The 27,982-nt window shown below is 37.3% G+C and overlaps 1 protein-coding gene and 1 long non-coding RNA gene across 6 annotated transcripts in view; both read right to left on the reverse strand.

Moving 5' to 3' along the window:
- Positions 1–27,982, reverse strand: part of EAF2 (ELL associated factor 2) — a 59,660-nt gene that overhangs the window by 31,028 nt on the left and 650 nt on the right. For all 5 annotated transcript variants that reach the window (XM_045385501.3, XM_045385500.2, XM_015446368.4 and 2 more), the window contains exons 2-4: positions 19,115–19,209; positions 9,562–9,698; positions 7,043–7,188 (exon numbers count right to left, since the gene is read on the reverse strand). In XM_045385501.3, the coding sequence (XP_045241436.1) occupies positions 7,043–7,188; positions 9,562–9,698; positions 19,115–19,209 (378 nt within the window). The remainder of the gene's footprint in view (positions 1–7,042; positions 7,189–9,561; positions 9,699–19,114; positions 19,210–27,982) is intronic.
- On the reverse strand, positions 26,184–27,689 carry LOC107128984 (uncharacterized). Its single transcript, XR_001488907.4, has 2 exons — positions 27,615–27,689; positions 26,184–26,415 (listed from the first exon to the last, which is right to left on the reverse strand). It is a non-coding gene; the product is annotated as an uncharacterized lncRNA (long non-coding RNA).

The raw sequence follows: 27,982 nt of genomic DNA on the forward strand, positions 1-27,982 counted from the left end.
TCTCACTGCAGCCACAATTACTACATCGATAACCCACATTGCAGCTAGAAAAAAAAATGGAGATTTAAGTTTTCTTACTTACAAAAGGACTGTATGTACTTCCCTAAAAATACCTCCCTTCTGAGAAGTAAGCAGCAATTCAGAAAAATGTGCTTGCTTATTCTGCTTACTATATTTCCTCATTTCCCTATGGAATTGGTGACATTTTAAATATGTACGACCTGGCCATACATAAACATTTTGATAGGAAGATGCTGTGAAGAATTGAATTTGAGTCATCACAAATGCCAAAAAGAAGAAAACTCCAGTTATATATTTCTAAAAAGTCATTTTTTTTTTTACCCTGAATAGTAATTTAAAATGATACAAGGGGAGGTTCCAAGATGGTTGAATAGGAACAGTTCCAGTCTACAGCTCCCAGTGTGAGCCATGCAGAAGATGGGTGACTTCTGCATTTCCAGCTGAGGTACGGGGTTCATCTCACCGGGGCTTGTTGGACAGTGGGTGCAGCCCACAGAGTGTGAGTCGAAGCAGGGCAGGGCATTGCCTCACCCAGGAAGTGCAAGGGGTTGGCGAATTCCCTTTCCTAGCAAAGGGAAGCCGTGACAGACAGTACCTGGAAAATCGAGACACTCCCACCCCTAATACTGTGTTTTTCCAATGGTCTTAGCAAATGGTATACCAGGAGATTATATCCCACACATGGCTTGGAGGGTCCTACACCCACGGAGCCTCGCTCACTGCTAGCACAGCAGTCTGAGATCAAACTGCAAGGCAGCAGTGAGGCTGGGGGAGGGGTATCTGCCATTGCTGAGGCTTGAATAGGTAAACAAAGTGGCCTGGAGGCTTGAACCGGGTGGAGCCCACCGCAGTTCAAGGAGGCCTGCCTGCCTCTGTAGACTCCACCTCTGGGGGCAGGGCATAGCTGAACAAAAGTCAGTAGAAACTTCTGCAGACTTAAATGTCTCTGTCTGACAGCTTTAAAGAGAGTATTGATTCTCCCAGCATAGAGTTTGTGATCTGAGAATGGACAGACTGCCTAAAGTTGGTCCCTGACCCCTGAGTAGCCTAACTGGGAGACACCTCCCAGTAGGGGCCGACTGACACCTCATACAGCCAGGTGCCCCTCTGAGACAAAGCTTCCAGAGGAAGGATCAGGCAGCAACATTTGCCCTTCTGCAATATTTGCTGTTCTGCAGCCTCCGCTGGTGATACCTAGGCAAACAGGGTCTGGAGTGGAACTCCAGCAAACTCCAACAGATCTGCAGCTGAGGGTCCAGACTGCTAGAAGGAAAACTAACAAACAGAAAGGACATCCATACCAAAACCCCATCTGTATGTCACCATTGTCAAAGACCAAAGGTAGATAAAACCACAAAGATGGGGAGAAAGCAGAGCAGAAAAGCTGAAAATTCTAAAAATCAGAGTGCCTCTTCTCCTCCAAAGGAATGCAGCTCCTCATCAGCAATGGAACAAAGCTGGACAGAGAATGACTTTGACGAGTTCAGAGAAGAAGGCTTCAGACGATCAGTAATAACAAACTTCTCCAAGCTAAAGGAGGATGTTCAAATCCATTGCAAAGAAGCTAAAAACCTTGAAAAAAGATTAGATGAATGACTAACTAGAAAAAACAGCATAGAGAAGACCTTAAATGACCTGATGGAGCTAAAAACCATGGCGTGAGAAATACATGACGCTTCCACAAGCTTCAGTAGCCAATCAGATCAAGTAGAAGAAAGGGTATCGGTGATTGAAGATCAAATGAATGAAATGAAGTGAGATGTTTAAAGAAAAAAGTGTAAAAAGAAATGAACAAAGCCTCCAAGAAATATGGGACTATGTGAAAAGACCAAATCTACGTCTGATTGGTGTACCTAAAAGTAATGGGAAAAATGGAACCAAGTTGGAAAACACTCTTCAGGATATTATCCAAGAGAACTTTCCCAACCTAGCAAGGAAGGCCAACATCCAAATTCAGGAAATACAGAGAACACCACAAAGATACTCCTTGAGAAGAGCAACTCCAAGACACATAATTGTCAGATTCACCAAAGTTGAAATGAAGGAAAAAATGTTAAGGGCAGCCAGAGAAAGGTCAGGTTACCCACAAAGGAAAGCCCATTAGACTAACAGCAGATCTATTGGCAGAAACTCTACAGGCCAGAAGAGAGTGGAGCCAATATTCAACATTCCTAAAGGAAAGAATTTTCAACCCAGAATTTCATATCCAGCCAAACTAAGCTTCATAAGTGAAGGAGAAATAAAATCCTTTACAGACAAGCAAATATTGAGAGATTTTTGTCATCACCAGGTCTGCCTTACAAGAGCTCCTGAAGGTAGCACTAAACATGGAAAGGAACAACCGATACCCACCACTGCAAAAATATGCTAAATTGTAAAGACCATCGATGCTAGGAAGAAACTGCATCAACTAATGAGCAAAATAAGCAGCTAACATCATAATGACAGGATCAAATACACACATAACAATATTAACCTTAAATGTAAATAAGCTTAATGCTCCAATTAAAAGACACAGACTGGAAAACTGGATAAAGAGTCAAGACCAATCAGTGTGTTGTATTCAGGAGACACATCTCACATGCAGAGGCACACATAGGCTCAAAATAAAGGGATGGAGGAAAATCTACCAAGAAAATGAAAAACAAAAAAAAGCAGGGGTTGCAATCCTAGTCTCTGATAAAACAGACTTTAAACCAACAAAGATCCAAAAAAGACAAGGAAGACTACTGCATAATGGTAAAGGGATCAATTCAACAAGAAGACCTAACTATCCTAAATATCTATGCACCCAATACAGGAGCAACCAGATTCATAAAGCAAGTCCTTAGAGACCTACAAAGAGACTTAGACTCTCACACAATAATAATGAGAGACTAACACCCACTGTCAATATTAGACAGATCAATGAGACAGAAGGTTAACAAGGATATCCATGACATGAACTCAGCTCTGCACCAAGCAGACCTAATAAACATCCACAGAACTCTCCACCCCAAATCAACAGAATATACATTCTTCTTAGCACCACATCACACGTATTCCAAAAGTGACCACATAGTTGGAAGTAAAGCGCTCCTCAGCAAATGTAAAAGAATAGAAATCACAACAAACTGTCTCTCAGACCATAGTGCAATCAAATTAGAACTCAGGATTAAGAAACTCACTCAAAACCACGTAACTACATGGAAACTGAACAACCTGCTCCTGAATGACTACTGGGTAAATAACGAAATGAAGGCAGAAATAAAGATGTTCTTTGAAACCAATGAGAACAAAGACACAACATACTAGAATCTCTGGGACACATTTAAAGCAGTGTGTAGAGTGAAATTTATAGCATTAAATGCCCACAAGAGAAAGCAGGAAAGATCTAAAATCAACACCCTAATGTCACCATTAAAAGAACTAGAGAAGCAAGAGCAAACAAATCTAGCAGAAGGCAAGAAATAACTAATATCAGAGCAAAACTGAAGGAGACAGAGACACAAAAAACCCTTGAAAAAATCAATGAATCCAGGAACTGGTTTTTTAAAAAGATCAACAAAATTGATAGACTGCTAGCAAGACTAATAAAGAAGAAAAGAGAGAAGAATCAAATAGACACAATAAAAAATGATAAAGGGGATATCACCACCAATCCCATAGAAATACAAATTACCGTCAGAGAATACTATAAACACCTCTATGCAAATAAACTAGAAAATCTAGAAGAAATGGATAAATTCCTGGACACATACAACCTCCCAAGACTAAACCAGGAAGAAGTTGAATCTCTGAATAGATCAATAACAGGTTCTGAAATTGAGGCAATAATTAATAGCTTACAAACAAACAAACAAAAAAGCCAGGACCAGATGGATTCACAGCGGAACTCTACCAGAGGTACAAAGAAGGACTGGTATCATTCCTTCTGAAACTATTCCAACCAATAGAAAAAGAGGAATCCTCCCTAACTCATTTTATGAGGCCAGCATCATCCTGATACCAAAGTCTGGCAGAGACACAACAAAAAAAGAGAATTTTAGACCAGTATCCCTGGTGAACACCAATGTGAAAATCCTCAATAAAATACTGGCAAACCGAATCCAGCAGCACATCAAAAACTTATTCATCACAATGAAGTCGGCTTCATCCCTGGGATGCAAGGCTGGTTCAACATATACAAATCAATAAATGTAATCCATTGCATAAACAGAACCAACAACAAAAACCACATGATTATCTCAATAGATGCAGAAAAGGCCTTTGACAAAATTCAACAGCCCTTCATGCTGAAAACTCTCAATAAACTAGGTATTGATGGAACATATCTCAAAATAATAAGAGCTATTTATGACAAACCCACAGCCAATATCATACTGAATGGGCAAAAACCTGGAAGCATTCCCTTTGAAAACAGGTACAAGACAGGAATGCTCTCTTTCAGCATTCTTATTTAACATAGCGTTGGAAGTTCTGGCCAGGGCAATCAGGCAAGAGAAATAAATAAAGGGTATTTGATTAGGAAAAGAGGAAGTCAAATTATCCCTGTTGGTAGATGACATGATTGTATATTTAGAAAATCCCATTGTCTCAGCCCCAAGGCTTCTTAAGCTGATAAGCAACTTCAGCAAAATCTCAGGATACAAAATCAATGGGCAAAAATCACAAGCATTCTTATACGCCAATAACGGAAAAACAGAGAGCCAAATCCTGAGTGAACTCCCATTCACAATTGCTACAAAGAAAATAAAATACCTAGGAATCCAACTTACAAGGGATATGAAGGACCTCTTCAAAGAGAACTACAAATCATTGCTCAACAAAATAAAAGAGGACACAAACAAATGGAAGAACATTCCATGCTCACGGATAGGAAGAGTCAATATCGTGAAAATGGCCATACTGCCCAAGGTAATTTATAGATTCAATGCCATCCCCATCAAGCTACCAATGGCTTTCTTCAGAGAATCGGGAAAAAAAACTACTTTAAACTCATACGACACAAAAAAGAGCCCACATTGCTAAGACAATCGTAAGCAAAAAGAACAAAACTGGAGGCATCACACTATCTGACTTCAAACTATACTACAAGGCTACAATTACCAAAACAGCATGGTACTGGTACGGTACCAAAACACATATATAGACCAATGGAACAGAACAGAGGCCTCAGAAATAACACCACACATCTACAAGCATCTGATCTTTGACAAACCTGACAAAAACAAGCAATGGGGAAAGGATTCCCCATTTAATAAATGGTGCTGGGAAAACTGGCTAGCCATACGTAGAAAGCTGAAACTGGATCCTTTCCTTACACCCTATACAAAAATGAATTGAAGATGGATTAAAGACTTAAATGGTAGACCTAAAACCATAAAAACCCTAGAAGAAAACCTAGACAATACAATTCAGGACATAGGCATGGGCAAGGACTTCATGACTAAATCAAAAGCAATGCCAACAAAAGCTGAAATAGACAAATGGGATCTAATTAAACTAAAGAGCTTCTACATGGCAAAAAAAAAAGAAAAAAAAAAAAACTACCATCAGAGTGAATAGGCAACCTACAGAATGGGAGAAAATTTTTGCAATCTACCCATCTGACAAAGGGCTAATATCCAGAATCTACAAAGAACTTAAACAAATTTACAAGGAAAAAACTAACAACCCCGTCAAAAAGTGGGCAAGGGATGTGAACAGACACTTCTCAAAAGAAGACATTTCTGCAGCCAACAGACACATGAAAAAATGCCCATCATCACTGGTCACCAGAGAAATGCAAATCAAAACCACAATGAGATACCATCTCACACCAGTTAGAATGGCAATCATTAAAAAGGCAGGAAACAACGGGTGCTAGAGAGGATGTGGAGAAATAGGAACACTTTTACACTGTTGGTGGGACTGTAAACTAGTTCAACCATTGTGGAAGACAGTATGGTGATTCCTCAAGGATCCAGAACTAGATATGCCATTTGACTCAGCCTTCCCATTACTGGGTATATACCCAAAATATTATAAATCATGCTGCTATAAAGACACATGCACATGTATGTTTATTGCGGCACTATTCACAATAGCAAAGACTTGGAACCAACCCAAATGTCCATCAATGATAGACTGGATTAAGAAAATGTGGCACATATACACCATGGAATACTATGCAACCATAAAAAAGGATGAGTTCATGTCCTTTGTAGGGACATGGATGCAGCTGGAAACCATCATTCTCAGCAAACTGTTGCATGGATAGAAAACGAAACACCGCATGTTCTCATTCATAGGTGGGAATTGAACAATGAGAACACTTGGACACAGGAAGGGGAATATCACATACCAGGGCCTGTTGTGGAGTAGGGGGAGGGGGGACGGATAGCACTAGGAGATATATGTAATATAAATGAAGAGTTACTGGGTGCAGCACACCAAAATGGCACATGTATACATATGTAACAAACCTGCACGTTGTGCACATGTACCCTAGAACTTAAGATATAATAAAAAAGTAAATAAAATGATACAAATTCTCTTATATGGATATCGTTTACATAAAATTAAAAATCATAAGCTACATCCTTACCCCAGAAAAATGCATAATTACAAAAAATATTATGCTCTTGGTAAACGTTTATAATTAGTACCACTGTTAATTAAAATGAAAAAATTCATTTAGCATTTCTTTTTTTTTGTTTTGTTTTGAGACAGAGTCTTGCTCTGTCACCCAGGCTGGAGTGCAGCAGTGCAATCTCAGCTCACTGCATCCTCCACCTCTGGGGTTCAAATGATTCTTCTGTGTCAGCCTCCCGAGTAGCTAGGACTCTAGGCGTGCACCACCAAGCCCAGCTAATTTTTGTATTTTTAGTAGAGATGGGGTTTCACCATGTTGGCCAGGCTGGTCTTGAACTACTGACCTCATGATCCACCCACCTCGGCCTCCCAAAGTGCTGGGATTACAGGTGTGAGCCACCGTACCTGGCCTTAACATTTCTTAATTATCTCTTATAAAGGGATGTTATATACACTTAGATTTTACCTCTTTCAATATCATCTATTGGAGATGCTGGGGACATCTTATCTTCAGATGGAGAATGTTTCACAAGATTGGGAGTCCTGGCCGAATTCCACATTTGTTGTGGCTGTTGTTCTTTACGATACTGAATTTTACTGCTTCCTTCAACTCTGCAATTAAGAATATCAAATATTGAAACAGGTATGACAGGAATGTAACAAAAATTTCAACTTACAAAGTTACTAAAACTGACCACTTTTTTCCTAAACATCTTTAGAGTAACATTCTGTAATTAAAACATTAATTTAGTTCATAATTTAACAAGTATTTGTCAAGTTCTATTTCTGTGATACATATGTCCATTGAGGGATACAAAGAAGAACAAAAACAAAACCAGTGCCACACTTGGTGGCTCATGCCTGTAATCCCAGCATATTGGGAGGCCAAAGTGGGAGGATTACTTGAGGCCAGGAATTCAAGACGAACCTGGTCAACATAGTGAGACTCTGTCTGTATAAAAATAATAAAAATATTAGCTGGGCATGATGATGCACACCTGTAATCTCAGCTACTCAGGAGGCTGTGGGAGGATCATTTGAGCCCAGGAGTTTGAAGCTGCAGTAAGCTATGATTGCGCCACTGCACTCCAGCCTGGGTGACAGAGTGAGACCTTATCTCATAAAACAAAACCAAAAACAAAAATCCAGGCTGGTGCAGTGGCTCATGCCTGTAATCCCAGCACTTTGGGAGGCTGAGGAAGGAGGATGGCTTGAGGCCAGGAGTTCAAGACTAGCCTGGGCAATATAACAAGACCCCCCATCTCTATTTAAAAATAAATAAAACAACCACTAAAAAAAAAAAAAAAAAAAAAAAAAAAAGCCATTGCTTAAATTGAACAGATAAGATATTCACAAATGACTAAAATAAAAGGAAAAATATAAGTGTATAACAGGTACAATATATTCCCTAAGTTCTAAGATTATCATTTCTGTTAAAACTAAATCACTTCTACAGTTTCCATTCATAACTTAAGACAGGCATGATAATAAAGGAGATTCAAATACTTTTCTCTCAACATCTTTAAGAAGAGTGTATAACAAAAGTATACTTGATTTTTGCCTCTCCCATTTCCAGTCACCAAATCCTGTCAGTTCTTCCTTCAAAGAGTCTTTAGAACCTCACTTTTCTCTTCATTTCTGCTCTCAAAAAATCCTGGTTTATACATTTTTCTGATTCCTGCATTGTTTCATTTACTCAGCTTTTCTACTGAATTAATGTTTTAAAACAAAACTGTAAACATGCCAATCCCTGGTTAAAAAGACTTTAATATGCAACCACTACCAGCAAGATAATGTCCTAATTTCTTAGTTAATATTGATGGCACTAACCTCAACCAACGAAATTACAAACTTACCTCTAGCCCAATATCAATATCGCCCCCTACTTTCCAAAATATATACACGGGTACAGAGACAAACCTCTGCTCCGTTCAAATAGGTCTTACTCATTGGCCCTGAATAAGTCAGATACATTCCTGCCTTCAAACTTGGCTTACACCCTCATCTCCTCTCTAATCAATTAAATCGTATTTCACAAACTTTCTTCTGGTGTGAATCACAGCAGGGCATAGATGGTAGAGGTGAGGGGATATTAAAAAATAGAGTTTCCCAGGATCCTTCCCTGATTTAAGGCTGGATTCAGGAACTAATTTTTAACAAGCACCCAAGGTAATTCTTATGATCCTAACCTCCCCTTATGGTACCTCAAAAAGGCCTCCCTGAATGTTCCGATCTACCATTACTTCTCCTTTTTCTTAATTCCTAGAGCAATTTTTGTCTATACTATTTGCATGGCTTTTAGAGCAAACATCCTTATATTACATGGTAAGTAATGTCTCACCTATTTCCAAAAAGGATTTGAGATGGGTATATTCTCCTATTGACTTTTTAAATGGAATGGTCTGTTTACCTGAATAAAACGCAGAAGTTCTGAGGCGTTTGCAGAGCAAACTTTCCTTTTTCTAGTACCTTACACAGCATAGGTACTCAATAAATTTTTACTAATGAAGATGAAATTATTTTAGAGAATGTATAATGGCTCCCTTCAATCCAGTTATACAGAAGTATCTACAATAGGATAAAAAGTATACCTATACCTATAGAAAGCACTTAGAAGCAAAACAAGCTTTTATATATCACAGGGTGATGTGGTAAAAAGCTTTTGGCTTAGGATCTCCATCAAATTTTTTTTTTTTTTTTTTGAGATGGAGTCTTGCTCTGTCGCCCAGGCTGGAGTGTAGCGGCCGGATCTCAGCTCACTGCAAGCTCCGCCTCCCGGGTTTACACCATTCTGCCTCAGCCTCCTGAGTAGCTGGGTCTACAGGCGCCCGCCACCAAACTTAAACTTAGAAAAAGATTAAAACATTTTTGTACCACACATAAATAAACCTTATATTATAATGTTACTTAATATAGTAAATTTTTTCCTGACATTTCCTTAGAAATTAATGTTTATAATATAATTTATTTCATTAAACCACATACCTTGTTTTTTTTACAGTGATGTTGCTGCTGAGTTTTTCTAGTCGACATTCTCCGGTATCATGGTTAATAATCAAAATGCATTCTTTTAAGTAAGGTTTTTTTGAACCTTTGAAAACAGTTACTGGTGGAGTTGAACCCTGTTTAAAAAGTTAATTATTATTACTTAAAATTTATCATAGGAATTCAGTTGGGAAGGCCTTTGAAATCTTGATTCTGTGTTTCTCCTTCTATGTTATACTTCAAGTCACCCATAAACTACCTAAATTTACTACCCTGAATCCAAAGAGTGTAGTAAAAAAGACAGATGAAGATAGGCTGAAATCTCAAAGCTGCTGTCATTGAGGAAAGGGAAGAGAGGAAGTACTCACCTTGGGACCGTAAATATTCGTTTCACTGGCCTATAACGAGCAATTGAGATTCAATTCTAATACAACCAATATATTTTATGAATAAGGAAACAGAGCTTTGAATCATACTTTCTAGTCCTCTTTTTTTTTTTTTTTTTTTTTTTTTTTTTTTTTTGAGACAGAGTCTTGGTCTGTTGCCTGGGCTAGAGTGCAGTGGCACGATCTCTGCTCACTGTAACCTCCACCTCCCGGGTTGAAGTGATTCTCCTGCCTCAGCCTCCAGAGTAGCTGGGACTATAGGCATGGACAACCACGCCCAGCTAATTTTTCTATTTTTAGTAGAGACGGGGTTTCACCATGTTGGTCAAGCTGGTCTCGAACTCCTGACCTCAAGCGATCTCAGTCTACCAAAGTGCTGTGATTACAGACATGAGCCACTGTGCCCAGCCTCCTCATCTTCTTTCTTATTGCATTGTAAGTTTAATTTTTAAAATCTTGCATTTTCTTAAAGTAGTACCTCCCCATGCATATTAAGGAACACCTTTTACACTAAACCACTAATTAATTTTAGCATCCTTAAAGGTAAGATAAGCAGACATTATGTGCTTAATGATGTAATATAAAAGTACTCAGTGCCATCCATAAAATACTCTTGCCCAAAACCACACAAAAACCCCAAAGAATTTAATTCTTATCAAACCCCAAATAATCCGTAATCCAGCCTGCCCTTAGATATATAACTACCATTTCATAGAAAACAGAAGGAATAGAGGAACAAGATAAATACATCCATATAGAAGTAATTTGAAGTCCAGAATGTAGGTGTATTCTCTTGGACAGATAATACGGTTTTTCCAACAAACCAATGGCATAAAAAGGGAATGAGAACCAGGTGCAGGCACTGTAGTACCAGCTACTTGTGGAGGATGAGTGCTGAAGCAGGAGGACAGCTTGAAGCCAGGAGTTCTAGGCTTTAGTGTAACATAATCACACCCGTGAATAGCCACTGCACTCTCACCTGGGCAACACAGTGAGACCCTGCCTCTAAAAAGGATAAATTTAAAAAGGGGTGTAGAGAAAAGGAAGGGACTTTTAAAGAATAAAAGAGACAAGAAATATAGTATTCAAATACAATGTAGAAATCTTTTTTGGATTCTAGTTAGGACATTTTACAGACAAATGTCTGTAAAAACATGTTTTTGATATCATCACAAAATTGTGACTGTGGATGAAGTATTATTATTAATTATGTTATTTGTGACAATAGCATGGTGCTTAGATAAAGGTAGAAATGTCCTTATCAGTTAGAGATACAGAAGTAAGCATTGATGAAATGGTGCATTGTCTGGGATTTGCTATAAAATATGCCAAGGGAAAAAAGTGGTAAGACACTAGATTAAAAAATATATATTAGCAAAATGTTGGTAATTGTTAAAGCTCAGTGATGGGTACATGTCATTCATTATACTATTCTGTTGGCCATAAAATAAACCTGGATCATTACTAATAAACTACATCTACTTACATGCTCCTCCCATATCTTTTGTCCCTGCCCCATCAAACCTGAAAGAATTTTATGTTTGTCATTCTTTTGCTTTATCCTACATATATGTATTTCTAAACAATTATTTGTGTATGTTTGTCTTTGAAGTTTATAAAAGTACATTAAATTTTAATGGATTTATCATAATAATTTTGTCAAATATTACAAAAATAATAAAATAGTACTGTTAGGTTAGAAAAGGATGACTTCTAAAAAGCCTAAGGGGTGTATCATAAAGTTAATCATTAGAGATTTACTAAATGACCACTAGGAGGAGTATAAGATAAATTTGGTAATTGAAAATGCCATAAAAGATGGGTAGTGTAGAGATTTCTGAAGGTATGGAGGGAAAATGATAAATGTAAAATAAAGGAACAGTTGTTTGTGGGTTTTTTACCTCTCCCAAAGACTACAGTAATCTACAGAAAATCAAGAATGTACAACACATAAATGAAGACATGTCTGGGCTAGCTCTAAAATGGTTAGATGTGGAGTGATTAGTTGAAGCCCCGGTAAGTTGGAGAGTCAGGAGCATGATCACAACAAAACAAAGTGGGTCTACTTGACTGGTAAGTAGATTTTTCAGACGTGTTAACTGAAACAAGTAAGATATCCCAAAATAGTTACCTAAGGACTCCAAATTACAGTTGATAAGAGATTTGTGCAATATATTCTTCTTAATGATACCTGTAGTCTTAATTAGAACGGAATACATCTAAAAATTACAGTGTATTATTGTTCTCTGAGCTCCTGAAAATAAGAACTCATCATTAATTTTTTAAAAATTGTTCTCAGTACCTGAAGAAGCACCAAGACCTTTATAAATATTCAATGAATGTTAAATATGAACAATATAGACAATTTCTGGTTATAAGTAACACATGAAACAAATCTTTCATAATCTCTACACCTGCCATCTACATTTTGAACAAATTTTATAAATGTAAACTTTCTCCCTCATTGAATTGAGCACCATTCCTAACTTTTAAGCTTCAGTTTCTGTCCATTCCCTTATTCAATACCCCAAAAAAGGCAACTATTAAAGTACCAGACAACTACTAAGCATATGAACTATCATTGTCTCTAAAAAAATATTGAATACCTCCTATCAGCTCCATGTTCACTGTGATTACACACCTTCAATTGTCATTCACCTAGTTTATTGTTATTCTTCTCCCTACTCTCTTTCCAATTTTGTTCCCCTTTCTGTGGACAGGCAAATCTAATCGTATTGTTCCTATGCTTAAAAATCTTTCTGTGCTTAAAAAACTATGTATTCAGGATAAAAGCCATATTCCATAAACCTGCACATGGACCCTCCATGATCTTCTCATCTACTCTTCAACTTTCTCAATTTGTCACTGTTTACAAACCACACAGAATTGCTTACAATTGGTTTACGTGAATGACTGACTTAGGATAGTCAACCAAAAGACAAAACTATAAAAAATAAAATATAAAATAAGTGAGTGGGCCATACATGGTGACTCATGCATGTAATCCCACCATTTTTGATGGCTAAGGTGGGGGGATCACTTGAGCCCAGGAGTTTCCGATCAGCCTGCACAACATGGGGACAACCTGTCTCTACAAAAAAATTTAAAAATTGGCTGGGCGTGGTGGTGCACATTTGTAGTCCTAGCTGCTTGGAAGACTGAGGCAGGAGGATTGCTTGAGCCCAGGAGTTTGAGACTGCAGTGGGCTATAATTGTGCCACTGCACTCTAGCCTAAGTGTCAGAATGAAATCTTGTCTAAAAAATAAATAAAATAAAGTAAGTGAGTGCATATGTTATTTGAGGGAATGAAAGGACTCTTAACCATACAACAAAGGAATTAGAACCAACACCTCAACATAGGGAAATGAAGAGAAAATATAAATATAAATAAAAGAAGTGATAAAAGGAATCTGGCTATTTATATATTCCTAAGTTTAAATGGATAAGAATAGACTTGGCCGGGCACAGTGGCTCATGCCTGCAATCCCAGCACTTTGGGAGGCTGAGGCAGGTGGATCATCTGAGGTTAGGAGTTTGAGACCAGCCTGGTCAACATGGTGAACCCCCATCTCTTAAAAATACAAAATGCATGGTGGCAGGCACCTGTAATCCCAGCTACTTGGGAGGCTGAGGCAGGAGAATTGCTCGAACCCAGGAGGTGGAGGTTGCAGTGAGCCGAGATCGCACCACTGCACTCCAGCCTGGGTGACAGAGTGAGACTCCATCTCAAAAAAAAAAAAAAAAAAAAAAAGAAGGATAAGAATAGACTGAGAACGTATAATGTAAGAGCTAAATAAGTATTCTTGACATGAAGACATTCTATAATGTAATACAATATCTTGGCAAAAACTTAGGTGTTTGGCTGAGGTGGAAAGAAAGAAAAGTGGAAGGGAGGAGAAAAAAGTCTTATTATTAAGAGATAATAAATGTATTCTAAAAATCTCACTTGATAGAGGTAGGAAAATAATGCAGGAACTCAGCTTTCATATAAGAAAATAAAATCATATGTCTCATTATGAACACCAGGAAAAGAAAATAATCAATAATGGAATGGAAAAGTATACTACTACTCCCAAAGTAACAAGAGTAATTTTAAAAAGTAATGAAAAAAAAAAAAACCAAAGACAAAGGGAAAAAAAGAAATGGTTGGTAAAACTAATAAAGAATATAAATATAAAAGAAGAAACAACAAATATTTAAAAATTAATAAACTGTAAGATAAATAAAAATCAAGTATATAAATTTTGAACTAAATGTGAATAGACTGAATAGACAGTATTCTCCCAATAAAAACAGAAAGTGCCAAATTGGGTTTAAAAATAAAACAGCATATTATATTAAAGAAAACAGCATATTATATTAACAAAATATATACTTCATACAAAATGTCAGCTAAACAAAAGGAAGAGACACTAAGATTCTATGAATACACAAAAGACAGAAAGTAAAGGTAGCTATGTAAATGTCAGCTAAACAAAAGGAAGAGACACTAAGATTCTTTGAACACACAAAAGAAAGAAAGGTGGATATATATATATATATCTCAGAGAAGTAAGCACTTAAGCTTCAAAACACTAAAATAGGAAAACAATGTTATTTTGTAATAATCAAAGATACATTTCATTAAAAAATATAAAAGGGTGTTAAAATAGGACTCTGGTCCTAAAATCAAATGAGATTTCAAGAACATAGTGGACTATTTTCCTATATCAGCTAAGTAAACCCATTGGAGAAAACCAGACCAGGTTCATTTGGAAAGGGACTTTGCCCAAGAGGGTCATCTGGAGTACCCCTCATACATATAGGAGACTCACAAGTATAGGTTTTGAGGGTTAAATTATACATAACCACTAGAAATGCAGTGCCTGAATAATAGATAGTTAAAAGTTTCCAGTGGGCTATTTCATAAAAGCCCACAGAAGTACCTCGTAAGATAAAGAGTCAACGCTAAAAATATGCCAATCTCAGCATCAATGACAAATCTTAACAGTCAAAGTAAGTAAAACTTTTTCTTTCAAAATTCAACACTTTGAAATTTTATAGCAATCATGGAGAATTGTTTGTAAGGAAGAGAGATTTGTAAATGCCCACTATTTAACCAGACTATTAGTGCTCGTTTTTATTAGTTTCTTCTATTTGGTAATACCATAGAAACCTAAGACAAATGGAATTAGAAAATCTACCCTACCAAAGAACCAAAGGTACTCTTAAAATTGTAATATAATAAAAGCTCTATTTTATGGTCTGACTCTAAGCTTCCTAGGCAGTTATACCAGGATGATGAAAGCAAGTTCATATAGAAAATAGAAGAATCTAAATGCTTCAAACTAATAACCATTACATTTCCACAAAATACCAACAGAATTAAGAAGACTGAAGAAAAGCAAATCTCCTACCTGCTTAAAGATGTTCTTTAAGTGGAGGGGGAAAACCCTCACAAAGTCTATTTGAGAATGTAATTTCCATTGTTATTCATGATTGTTCAAGGACTACATACCCAGGAGAAACAATATTTGCTTTAATCTGTCTCTCCCATTAAATGATAAAATGTTTCAGGATATTGACTATGTCTAGTCTACTTCTGTATTCCCAGTGGCAGCTACCTTAGAATATGACTTATCACACAGAATGTCCATGCATATACACACACACAAATACTGAGGCATATTCTTTTTTGGACATATCTCTGGGGGCTTGTGGAAAGGGGTGGTGGTGGTGGTAGTGACTTTTTCCCAAATGATTTCTTTACAATTTCTGAAATTTACACTTTTCAGGCTTGAAAACATAGGCCTCCTATAACTGTGCTTCCTTTAAGACATATTTCAATTGAGACCATAACCAAACACCTGGAAGATGGTAACTTTTGGTTAAAGCAGGATATGAGTGAATGACAAGGGTTTATTATTAAACATAACAATCCCCATTTATTTGTAGTAGAAGAGCAATGCAAGGGATGAGGATGGGAGGATGGCAACTTGAGAAAACAATATTCTACTTGGCAAAAAAAAAAAAAAAAATCCAACTAAAGTGATTCTGCAAACCAATTATTACTGATCAATAATACTATATAGCCTGAGACAATAGATAGTGGTTCCTGTTTTTTTTTGTTGTTGTTGTTTGTTTGTTTTTTTGAGACAGAGTTTTGCTCTTGTTGCCCAGGCTGGAGTGCAATGGTGCGATGGTTCCTGCTGTTAATGTGAGGCTTTAAACTCTTAAAATACGGTGGTTGGTTCGGGTTTTTCTTTAATAAACATCATAAAGCAAAGAAGCCTTAGGTTACTGGAGATTAAATTTCCAAATTGTTTTAGAAATACTAGAACCTGAACAATTTTTCATAACAGAGTAATAGAAAGATTAACTTATCTACAACATCTCATACTAAATATTTTTTATTTCCTTCAGTTCCAGAAAGAACAAATGGAAATATTCAACAAAAAGCCCCTACACATTTAATTAGCCTTAGGAAAATCTCCAGAGATAGTAACTGATACGGTCTGACATAACAGTGGGCGCTCAATAAATGGTTAACTGATAAAAATAAGAAAAAGACAGCAGATGAGAGGATACAGAGTTTACTTGCTATACATATAACCATGGTAAACCATCTCATTAATGCATAAAGGAGAATGTGGATGGACTAGCACAAAACCACTCCTATTACAAAAATTAAACAAAACAAAGAAAAAAATCTCAAAAAAACTCTAGCATTTTCTTTATATATTGAAATATAAAGTTACAGTCTTGATTTTTTCTGAAAATAAAGTCAGTGTAAAAGAAAAGCAAAAAGCAAAAGAAACTTAAGCTGAATACTCAAAAATTTCTAACTCAAGGACTGAGAAAACTAGAGCATACAACAAAGAACTTGTATTTTTATGCAAATAGTATTTGGTACCGTTACTTGGATACATCTGGAAATTTTTTTAATGGACAAAACTTTTGGTTAGGGCCTCCCTGACAGTCTCTTTCTTTTTAAAACCACTCCTCAAACTCCAGCTGAAGTTCTTTCAAAAATACAATCGAGGCCGGGCGCGGTGGCTCACGCCTGTAATCCCAGCACTTTGGGAGGCCGAGGCGGGCGGATCACAAGGTCAGGAGATCGAGACCACGGTGAAACCCCGTCTCCACTAAAAATACAAAAAATTAGCCGGGCGCGGTGGCGGGCGCCTGTAGTCCCAGCTACTCAGGAGGCTGAGGCAGGAGAATGGCGTAAACCCAGGAGGCGGAGCTTGCAGTGAGCCGAGATCGCGCCACTGCACTCCAGCCTGGGCGACAGAGGGAGACTCCGTCTCAAAAAAACAAAACAAACAAACAAAAAAAATACAATCGAATCATTAGAATTCTAATCATTGGACTTTCAGCCAGAGTTTGAAGAATGGTTTTAAAAAGAAAGAGATTTTCTAATCTAACAAATCTAATCATGTTACCTCTGTGTATTAAAACTTGGAATGGTTTTCTAATACCTATGGGTTAAAGTTCAAATTCTACATTACAACATAAAATATCCTTCACAATTTCATCTTGACCTACTTTTCTAGTCTCTGTTGCTATCAATCATTTTTCTTTTTCTTTTCTTTTCTTTCTTTCTTTATTTTGAGATGGAGTCTCACTTTGTCGCCCAGGCTGGAGTGCAGTGGCGTGATCTCTGCTCACTGCAACCTCTGCCTCCCAGATTCCAGCGATTCTCCTGCCTCAGCCTTCCAAATAGCTGGGACTACAGGCGCCCACCACCACGACTGGCTAATTTTTGTATTTTTAGTAGACACGAGGCATCACCATGTTGGCCAGGCTGGCCTCAAACTCCTGACCTCATGATCCACCCGCCTCAGCCTCCCAAAGTGCTGGGATTAGAGGTGTGAGTCACCGCACCCGGACTTTTTTTTTTTCTTTTATCTTTTTTCTTTTTTCTTTTTTTGTTAGAAGGAGGCGCGCTCTGTAGCCCAGATTCAAGTGCAGTGGCACGATCTTGGCTTACTGCAACCTCTGCCTCCCGGGTTTAAGCAAGTCTTCTGCCTCAGCCTCCGAGTAGCTAGGACTACAGGCGTGAGCCACCACGCCCTGCTAAGTTTTGTATTTTTAGTAGAGATGGGCTTCACCGTGTTGGCCAGGCTGATCTTGACCTCAGGTGATCCACCCACCTCGGCCTCCCAAAGTGCTGGGATTACAGGCGTGAGCCACCGCTCCTGGCCCATTTTTCTTTTTTCTTCTCTTTTCTTTGTTTTCTTTTCTTTTCTGTGTGTGTGTGTGTGTGTGTGTGTGTGTGTGTGTGTGTGTGTGTGTGTGACGGATTCTCGCCAATTGGCAGGCTGGAGTGCAGTGTTGTGATCTCGGCTCACTGCAACCTCTGCCTCCCGGATTCAAGCAATTCTCCTGCCTCAGGCTCCCAAGTAGCTGAGACTACAGGTGCGCGCCACCACACCCGGCTAATTTTTGTATTTTTAGTACAGACGGGGTTTCACCATGTTGGACAGGATGGTCTCGATCTGTTGACCTCGTGATCTTCCCGCCTCAGCCTCCCAAAGTGCTGAGATTACAAGCGTGAGCCACCACGCCCGGCCGTCATTTTTCATTATACTATGATTTACTGTGTAAAGTCACTTATTCCACAAACTCTTTGTTCTTTCAGTATCAGAGCCTTTCATATACTGTTCTGTTTGCTTATTTTACTCCTTATCTACCCAATAAAATCTTATTTGTCCTTTAAAGGCTCAGCTGAAATATTGTTTGCTTTATGAAGCTTTTTAAGATTCCACCAGGTAGAGTATTTGCTTCTACTTACGTGGTTACATAGAATTTTGTATATGCTCTAACTTACAACACTAGATGTTTCTGTGTCTGTCTGCTATAAAAGACTAGGACTAGAAGGCAAGGGATATGCTACTATCCTAAGGTCAGTGTTTAAAATCTGGCTTATAGTAGGCATTTAATAAATATTTGTTTAGACTCCAGTTTTTTTTTTCAAATCATTTGCTATGATAGTTCTTGGAACTATTAAATGGACTAAAGTATTTTAAGATTTTTCTGCCTAAAGTAGTTTACAATATGGTTTTTGCTTTTCTCTGCTTATTACTTTAACCAATTATCACTACACAAATTCTGCAATAGTTTTCATTTAAATTTACTGAGCATCCCACAGAAGTGATCACTTTAAATATATAGAAATACTCACTTCTATATTTGGCAGAGTTATGGTCACCTGCTCACCTTCACCGACCTCAAGGTATCCTTCACAAGAAGTGTCAATAGAAGCAGGTTTGAAGTCATCTAAAAATAGATACAAATACCAATTCTTATAAAATATAATGATATTTGGATATAAAAATTATGAGCATGTTTCAGAATGATAAATCATTTTTAAGAGCTTTGTAATTAAAATGGTTTAAAGTCTTCATATTGCAAATGAACAAACAAAATACAAAAAAGTATTTTGTTTTGTATTTTATTTGTTTATTTCTGTATGCATAATTCTGAGGAAAAGAAATAGCTAAACTCTAAAACAGAATTACTCACACTCATGCTTCCATAGAATCCTGTTTAGACCAAGATGAATCTGACTAACGTGTTCTACTGCTAAAAGGTAAATAATGTCAGTGTTTTCACAACTTGCTAAAAAACTGATATAGGTAGAATGTTTTCAATTTTCAGTCCTTTTTTCCCATAAATTTTTCTTTTTTATGTTATTTTTAATGGCCGTTGACTTAGTTCATGAATATTGGCCCATAAATTTTTTTTAAAGCACCTTTGATGCCTACTGCTACTTGTCTGTCATTCTAGCAGAACAAAATGAATGAATACATAGCAAATACAGTACATATTAATGAATAAACTTAAGAAAAAGTAATGTTTCTAGTTTAACAGTTTTTTCATGAATATGTACACCACTAAATGATGTCTAATTTAACCAAATCTGTCACTTTATAAGACCTTAAAGTAAAATTTAATTTTGAGTTAAATCATAGTTCAAATGATGCCATTAAAATCTATCATGTAGGAGGAAATTCAGGGTACTAAGATATTTCACATGTTAAACAAGCTTAAAAACCTCTAAGCAATGAAAGCCATTTAAAACTAACTCATACCAATATACATCAACAACTAATAATTCTGATACATAGTTCCCTGTGGTATATTATATTAACTCCTTATTAAAATATAGTATAATGCAAAAGAGAACAAAAATTAACCTTTGACTTTTACAAAGTGACACATGTAACCACCAACCAAATCAAGAAATAGAACATTACCAGCTCCACAGAGGCCCCTCCCAGTTATTACCCATCATTCCTAAAGATTCATCTTATATTAACAAAAAGGCCCCAAAGGCAAAAAGTCTAAATCCAAAGTAATGGATATTTATAAGTGGAATGTAGGGAATTATAATTAGCAAACCTTGGGAAAGGAGAATTTTCCAATAATCATCAAATTATTGCTCTGTCAATAAACAAGGCTGGCCCTGCTTCACAATGACAATTAAAATAGCTGACATTTATGGAACACTTACTACATGCCAGGTACCATGCTTAACACTTCATATTTACTTCTCATAACAACTCTGAAAGAAATGAAATTCATCCTCTATTCCCTAAATAAACATAAATGCAAATGAATATAAACAATTTACAGAAAGTATTTTTATAATATAGTTTATTCTTCATGGCGCTTTAATTCAAAACTGAATAGATGCAATAACTGTCTCTTAAATTCTTGATGCTTATTCCTAGATTTTAAGATACAGATATAAAAATAGCATAAGCAATATGAACTGTGAAAGTGTTTTGATTTACAATGTATCCCTAGAATGTATAACTGAAGAATCAAAGGATAAAGATCAGACTGAAAATAAATTGAGGAGTTTGTTAGTAGTGGCAAGGTGAGAAAAGTGAAAGGTATAATTAAAGTGTTAAGTTTTAGATGCTTGAAAGAGGGTTTGGACTCAGGGAAATAAGTGTTAAATAATGTCAGTTGTTGAAAGGACAGTGCTATTGAGGAGAAAAAAATTAGAACTGAACTTGAGAAAGTATCATAGGGATAAAGTAGAAGAGAAGCCAGAAAATCTGAGAGTATGAACACAGATATGAACCAAAACAACAATAATAACAGCTATTACATGCTGATCAATTTTAAAAGTTTTTCCTGATGATGTTTACTTTGAAACTTCACACCAATCCTGAAGAGTAGTGAATACCCCTATCTTACAGATAAGGGAAGTGAGAGTGGAAAAAATTAAGTTCCTTGCCCAAGATGATGCAACTGTTTTCTAAAGCTAGAAAAAAGAACTACAAAACCCAGTTAGAATAAAAAGATGAAAGGCTGGCCAAGATATATAAATGTCAGCAAAGAGAGAAAAAAAGTTTAGTTTGGGCTAGCAAATACCATTTGTGAATCTGAAATAATAACCAAAGTCATTTTATATGGATATATACAGTAGAAATGAAGTAACTGCCTCATAAAAGCTTTCACTATTTATAAATAAGTTATCATCATGGCCTATGTGGGTGCCCATACTAGTGGACTTTGTTGATCCCCAACTTTATTTATTATTGTTTTTTTGAGACAGAGGCTCATTCTGTCCTGCATGCTGGAGTGCAGTGGCTAGATCTCGGCTCACTGCACCTCTGTCTCCCAGGTTCAAGCGGTCCTCCTGCCTCAATTTCCTGAGTAGCTGGGATTACAGGCACGCACCACCACCCCCGGATAATTTTTTTTTTTTTTTTTTTTTTTTTTTTTTTTTTTTTTTTTTTTTTTTTCTGAGACGGAGTCTCTCTGTCTCCTAGACTGGAGTGCAGTGGTGCGATCTCAGCTCACTGCAACCTCCGCCTCCCAGGTTCAAGCGATTCTTCTGCCTCAGCCTCCTGAGTAGCTGGGATTACGGTCGCGCGCCACCACACCCGGCTAATTTTTGTATTTTTAGTAGAGACGGTTTCACCATGTTGGTCCGGCTGGTCTCGAACTCCTGACCTCGTGATCCGCCCGCCTCGACCTCTCAAAGTGCTGGGATTACAGGCATGAGTCACCGTGACCGGCCTAATTTTTTATATTTTTAGTAAACACGGGGTTTCACCATGTTGGTCAGGCTGGTCTTGAATTCCTGGCCTCAAATGTTCCACCCTTTTCAGCCTCCAAAGTGCTGGGACTACAGGCATGAGCCACTGCGCCTGGCTGGTCCTCAACTTTCTTTTCTCTTCTCTTCTCTTCTCTTCTCTTCTCTTCTCTTCTCTTCTCTTCTCTTCTCTTCTCTTCTCTTCTCTTCTCTTCTCTTCTCTTCTCTCTCTCTTTCTTTCTTTCTTTCTTTTTTTTTTTGAGACAGGGTCTCCCTCTGTCGCCTAGGCCGGGTGCAGTGGCACAATTTCCGCTCACTGCAATGTACGCCTCCTGGGTTCAAGTGATTCTCCTGCCTCAGCTTCCTGAGTAGCTGAGATTACAAGCCTGCGCCACCACAGCCCGGCTAATTTTTATATTTTTAGTAGAGATGGGGTTTCACCAAATTGGTCAGGCTGGAATTGAACTCCCAACCTCAGGTGATCTGCCTGCCTTGGCCTCCCAAACTGCTGGGATTACAGGCGGGAGCCACCGTGCCCGGCCGTCCTCAACTTTCTAATTTTAACTGTTCTTCAAAGTTCTGCTCATCAATCTAAATATTACTCTAAATATTCCTCTATGTATTTCATCATTTACATCTAATTATTACATCTTCTTTAATATTTTTCAAAGCCATCCCCTTCCATTATTGCTGTGGACAAGCTAGTTTTCAATCAGCTAAACTACTGGAATACCTTATGGTCTGCCCTTCTGCTTTTCTCTATCCTTTTGCTCTCTTAGAATTTGAATCCTATTTCAAAGTCTCCCCTTCTCTGAAGTCATTTCAGGGTACAGTTCTTTCTGTACTATCCAGAATCTTAATTTCTTTTCCATTCCCGTAGCATTTACTAAACCATTAATTAAAACCTAACATAAACTACCTACCTGATATTATTTACCGCCCCCCCCCTTTTTTTTTTTTTTTTTTTTTTTTTTTTTTTTTTTTGAGCCAGAGTCTCACTCTGTCTCCCAGGCTGGAGTGCAGCGGCGCGATCTCGGCTCACTGCAACCTCTGCTCCCAGCTTCACGCCATTCTCCTGCCTCAGCCTCCCGAGTAGCTGGGACCACAGCCATTCTCCTGCCTCAGCCTCCTGAGTAGCTGGGACCACAGGCGCCCGCTACCACTCCCAGCTAATATTTTTATATTTTTAGTAGAGACGGGGTTTCACCGTGTTAGCCAGGATGGTCTTGATCTCCTGACCTCGTGATCCGCCCGCCTCGGCCTCCCAAAGTGCTGGGATTACAGTCGTGAGCCACCGCACCCTTTTTTTTTTTTTTTTTTTTTTTTTTTTTGAGACGACGTCTCGTTCTGTCACCAGGCTGGAGTGCAGTAGCGCGATCTCGGCTGACTACCATCTCCGCCTCCCTGGTTCAAGCGACTCTCCTGCCTCAGCCTCCTGAGTAGCTGGGACTACAGGCACGCGCCACCACAGGCCGTTAGTTTTTATATTTTTAGTAGAAACAGGATTTCTCCATGTTGGTCAGGCTGGTCTGGAACTCCTGACCTCGTGATCCGCCCGCCTTGGCCTCCCAAAGTGCTGGGATTACAGGTGTGAGTCACTGCGCCCGGCATTTTTTTTTTTTACTTTTCCTGAGGGAGTCTCGCTGCATTTTTTTTTTTTCTTTTCCTGAGGCAGTCTCGCTCTGTCACCCAGGCTGGAATGCAGTGGCGTGATCTCGGCTCACTGCAATCTCCGCCTCCTGGGTTCAAGCAATTCTCTGTCTCAGCCTTCCAAGAAGCTGGATTACAGGCGCCCGCCACCACACCTGGCTAATGTTTGTAATTTCAGTAGAGACAGGGTTTCACCATCTTGACCAGGCTGGTCTTTAATTCCAGACTTCATGATCCACCCTCCTCAGCCTCCCAAAGTGCCGGGATTACAGGCATGAGGCAAGGTGCCTGGCCTATTATTTACTTTTTCGTGGACATATCCTATTAGATTGTAATTTTTTAAAGCACAGTACTCATACTTTAATTTCTCCAGATAGTGGCTCTAGCACAGTGCCTTTAATGTAATAGATATACAAGAAATCTTGTAGTTCATTCAGGTTCATATTGTTCACTCTTCTCTGAATCACTTCTAAACTTATTTTAAGTATATATAAGGTGTTAAATTATGTGTAAAATGCTTGTTTTCTAATTATTTTCTGTGGGTCAGATTCACCTCTACTTCAAAACTCTCAATCTCTTTAGGGTAGACTGCCATTTTCCTTTTGTACTTTTCACTAGTATACTTCTGTTCTCATAGACAGCATCCATTATTAATATTTGGCAATAAAGAATTTTCTATGATAAATATTTAAAACCTTAGAAATGACATCCCAGAATAAAACTATGGCCCTCTGACTTCTAATATTTTTCTCACAGTGACACAAAGGGAAATACTGGAAGGTATGGTTGTCATCTAACTACAGCTAAATGATGCTTTAGATAGGCCAGCAAGATAACCCAGGCAGTCAAGGTGACCAGTGGGAATCATAGTGACATCGAGGATGAGTAAGCCCAATCTCACAACACTGCTTCACCCAACTGCTGCCAAGAGAAGATATGGGCTCAATGTTACCAGTTTATCATTTTTAAAGATAAGCTGAAAATCTAGATTTTTATATAAAAGATTTTTATATAAAAGGTCCTGAATGTTAGGTATTTGCAACTAACTCAAGATAAAACAACAATGGTGTGGAGCAAATAAAGCATTTCTAAAGTCAAGTTCAGCTTATATGCTATTAATCTATAACCTCTGTCTTAGTGTTTATGAAGTGATTTTTTTCATTACAATATACTATCAATTTTAATCTTCACAACAAAATTTTGGGTTGCACATTTTGCCCACCTTTTACTAATGGGGAACTCCTCTAAAGTAATGAAGTCAATAAATGATGAAGTCAGGGACTCAAGCCACATACGTTATCTCATATTATATAGCCTATTTGTCTTATATCCACAGATCTTAACTTGTATGTGTGTATATGGGGAGCAGTATTAGGAGATGAGAGACAGTCAGTCATAAATCCCTATGAAAACCTGATGAAAATTGTAGACCAATCATTGATCCTCTCCACAGAAAAATACATATATGAATATATATATCAAATACTGTATAATCCCAAGGGGTTCACAGGTCCCTGAAGCCTACATAAATGCCTATAGTAAATGAGATTATCTGCAAGAGACAAATGTATGCAAAATATCTTTAGCTTTACTTAATGATAAACATGAATTCATAATAAATAAATCTACCAAAACTATTTTGAATCTCTTTACATTTATAATTATTCTACTGTTAGGATTAATAAATTCTACTCTTTACTCTTTATTACTCGTTATATCAAGCAGTGTTGTCTTTTGTCTTCACACACTTTTTTAAAAGTATATAACTTCTGAGTTTCAAGTGGTTTAGTTCTAGAATTAAAGAATTTGTTGAATAATCTCATGTTCATGCTTTCTGTATGCTTCTAAATGTCAAATGTACTCTCTTCTAAGTTGCTATGATTCCAGACTACATAGTTCATTTCTCAGTTCTTCTTTGTTTGGAAACCCTACCACCAACTTTACCATTTATTTATTCTCTCTGGATTTCTTTCATCTATGCAATTTTTTCAGGTTTGCAATGGAATTACTTATTATATTGCATGAAGAGTAGAAAACCATTTTTTACTTTGTATTTAATATTTTTTCTGCCAATGTTTATCGCTTTTCTGATTATTTTGACTGTGGCATCACATAATGTCAATATTTTCATAAGAATCCACAATTATTATCATCAGTTTATTTTCTGGGATTTGAATGAATTCAACCAACTCCAAAACCCACACTGCTCATTAGCTCATCATTTAAGGACACAAAATAGTGGTGTCATTTACAAACTTAGGATTTCACAATTCATTCCCTTATCTGGATATAAATAGTAAAACTAGTACTACTCCCAATTCAAAATTGATTCTAGTAGGCCCTGTTGTTGAAACTCTTCTACCCAGTAAATACCTGTTGCTAAGGATTCAGCTTATCATTGATAGAACATCCCATGCCCTTCCTACCACATGGCAAACTATCTTTTTGATAGTTTTTATTGGTGAACCCAGATAAATGCTGTTTCAAAGTCTGACTAAATTACATTCATTAGCACCCCTCATATACATATGAATGTAACTCTTCAACATTAATGGTGACTACTATTTATTCTCTACCCTGTGGCAAATATTGTGCCAGGTTGTTTATGCTACCTTATTTAATCTTTACAAAAAACATGAAATGTAAATATTACTATTATCATTTAGCCATAAGAAAACTGAGGTTGAGAGCTTAGAGAATGTTCCCAAAGTCAGGTGGTGGAGGCCAGGATTCACATCCAGGTTTGCCTGAAGTCTTATATTAGACAGGCAGAATTGCTCCTGTAAATAAAGGCAGAATATTACTTTCTCTCCAATGACATTGGCTTGAGGGCTGGTTATAAATTAGGTCCACCTTATGTGTATGAACATCAGCTTCATACTATTCTACAGTTTTCATCCCTCACTCTGAGTTCTTAAGAGTGAGGATTACATTGGAAATGAACCTGTCCTCAAGAATAATGAGCAGTTTTATTTAAATAAATCTAAAATGATTCTGTGCCATTACCACACCTGCTTCAACAACAACAACAACAACAACAACAACAACAACAACAAAGAAAAGAAGGACTGAAAACCTTTCTAATAGTTCTGTCTTCCACAGAACTAAGTGTGTATTCAAACATCTACGTTTATTTGTTTATTTATTTTTGTCATTATTATTGTTGTTTTGCTTATTTTTGTTTATTTTCATTCTTGTAGCTGGATCATCTGATCCTCTGCCTTTCAAGATACTGGCATTTTCAGAACCTTTATAAATGAAAGGCTTTGAAGGACCTGCAAGATTATTTTCAAAGGTAATTTTGTATTCATTTAAATTGGGGTTTGTGCCTTACATAAGAGAATATATACCCAAATCATGTAGAAATATATTCTTAAGCAAATTTTTATAATCTTAAGCCCTTGTAACTTGAAAAATTAATATTAAGACTATTGTGTACCGGAGAAGGAAGAGAAAAGGAGAGAGATACTATTTGAGAAAAAGGCATGGAGAAACCAGATAAAGACGCATATCACACTTCTGGAAAATTGGACTGAAGAGAGAGAGAAACTGCAGAGCCAGCACAGCACTAACTATCTCATTGTGGGGAGCTCTGGATGAGAAAGTATATGATAAAGAGGAATAAACAAGGGACACTGTTGAAGATTTTCTGTTCACAAATATCTCACCCATGTAGTCTACCAATTGGATGTTAATTTTGCTTTAAAAAACCCTTTTAGTAAATATATTCTTGCAGGATTAAAACCAGTGGTTCTTCATACCTTTACTCTGAGTAACTGTAACTAAATTGTCTACAACTTAAATAAACTTTTGGGAGAATGTATGTTTTAATTAGTTGTTTTGATTGAACTGTGGAACATTTCAGAGTAAAAACCATAAAGGTCTCTAAACAACCCGAGGGCAGAATGACTGAGAAAGGCGGAATGATGAAATATTAAGGAAGGGCAAGGCTGAGGAAAGGAAGTGAAAAAATACTTACAATTTTACCACAGAAAAATGAGAGGTTATGATTCAGTGATCTCGAAGTTTCCTTCCCGCTCTACCATTCTATGACAGCTGTTATGCAAAAAACGAATGTCTTACACATAAAAACTTGTATGCTATATTTTCCTTCCTGGAATCTATATCATCCAACTGTTAAAGCAAAAGAGCTCCTTTTTCTGCTCCAACAACATAAAAGAGAATAATTTATTAAAACTAGTTCCAGAGGACACAAAGAAAACCAAAGGATAGAAATCATAGGGAGGTAAGCATCTTCCAAATACAGAAATTAATAACACACCCTCGAATACTTTGATAATCAGTATTTGATAACTGAGTGAAATCTGGGGTCTAAAGAGATATATA

The sequence above is a fragment of the Macaca fascicularis genome, chromosome 2 (genome assembly GCF_037993035.2).
Source record: "Macaca fascicularis isolate 582-1 chromosome 2, T2T-MFA8v1.1".
Lineage (NCBI taxonomy): Eukaryota > Metazoa > Chordata > Mammalia > Primates > Cercopithecidae > Macaca > Macaca fascicularis.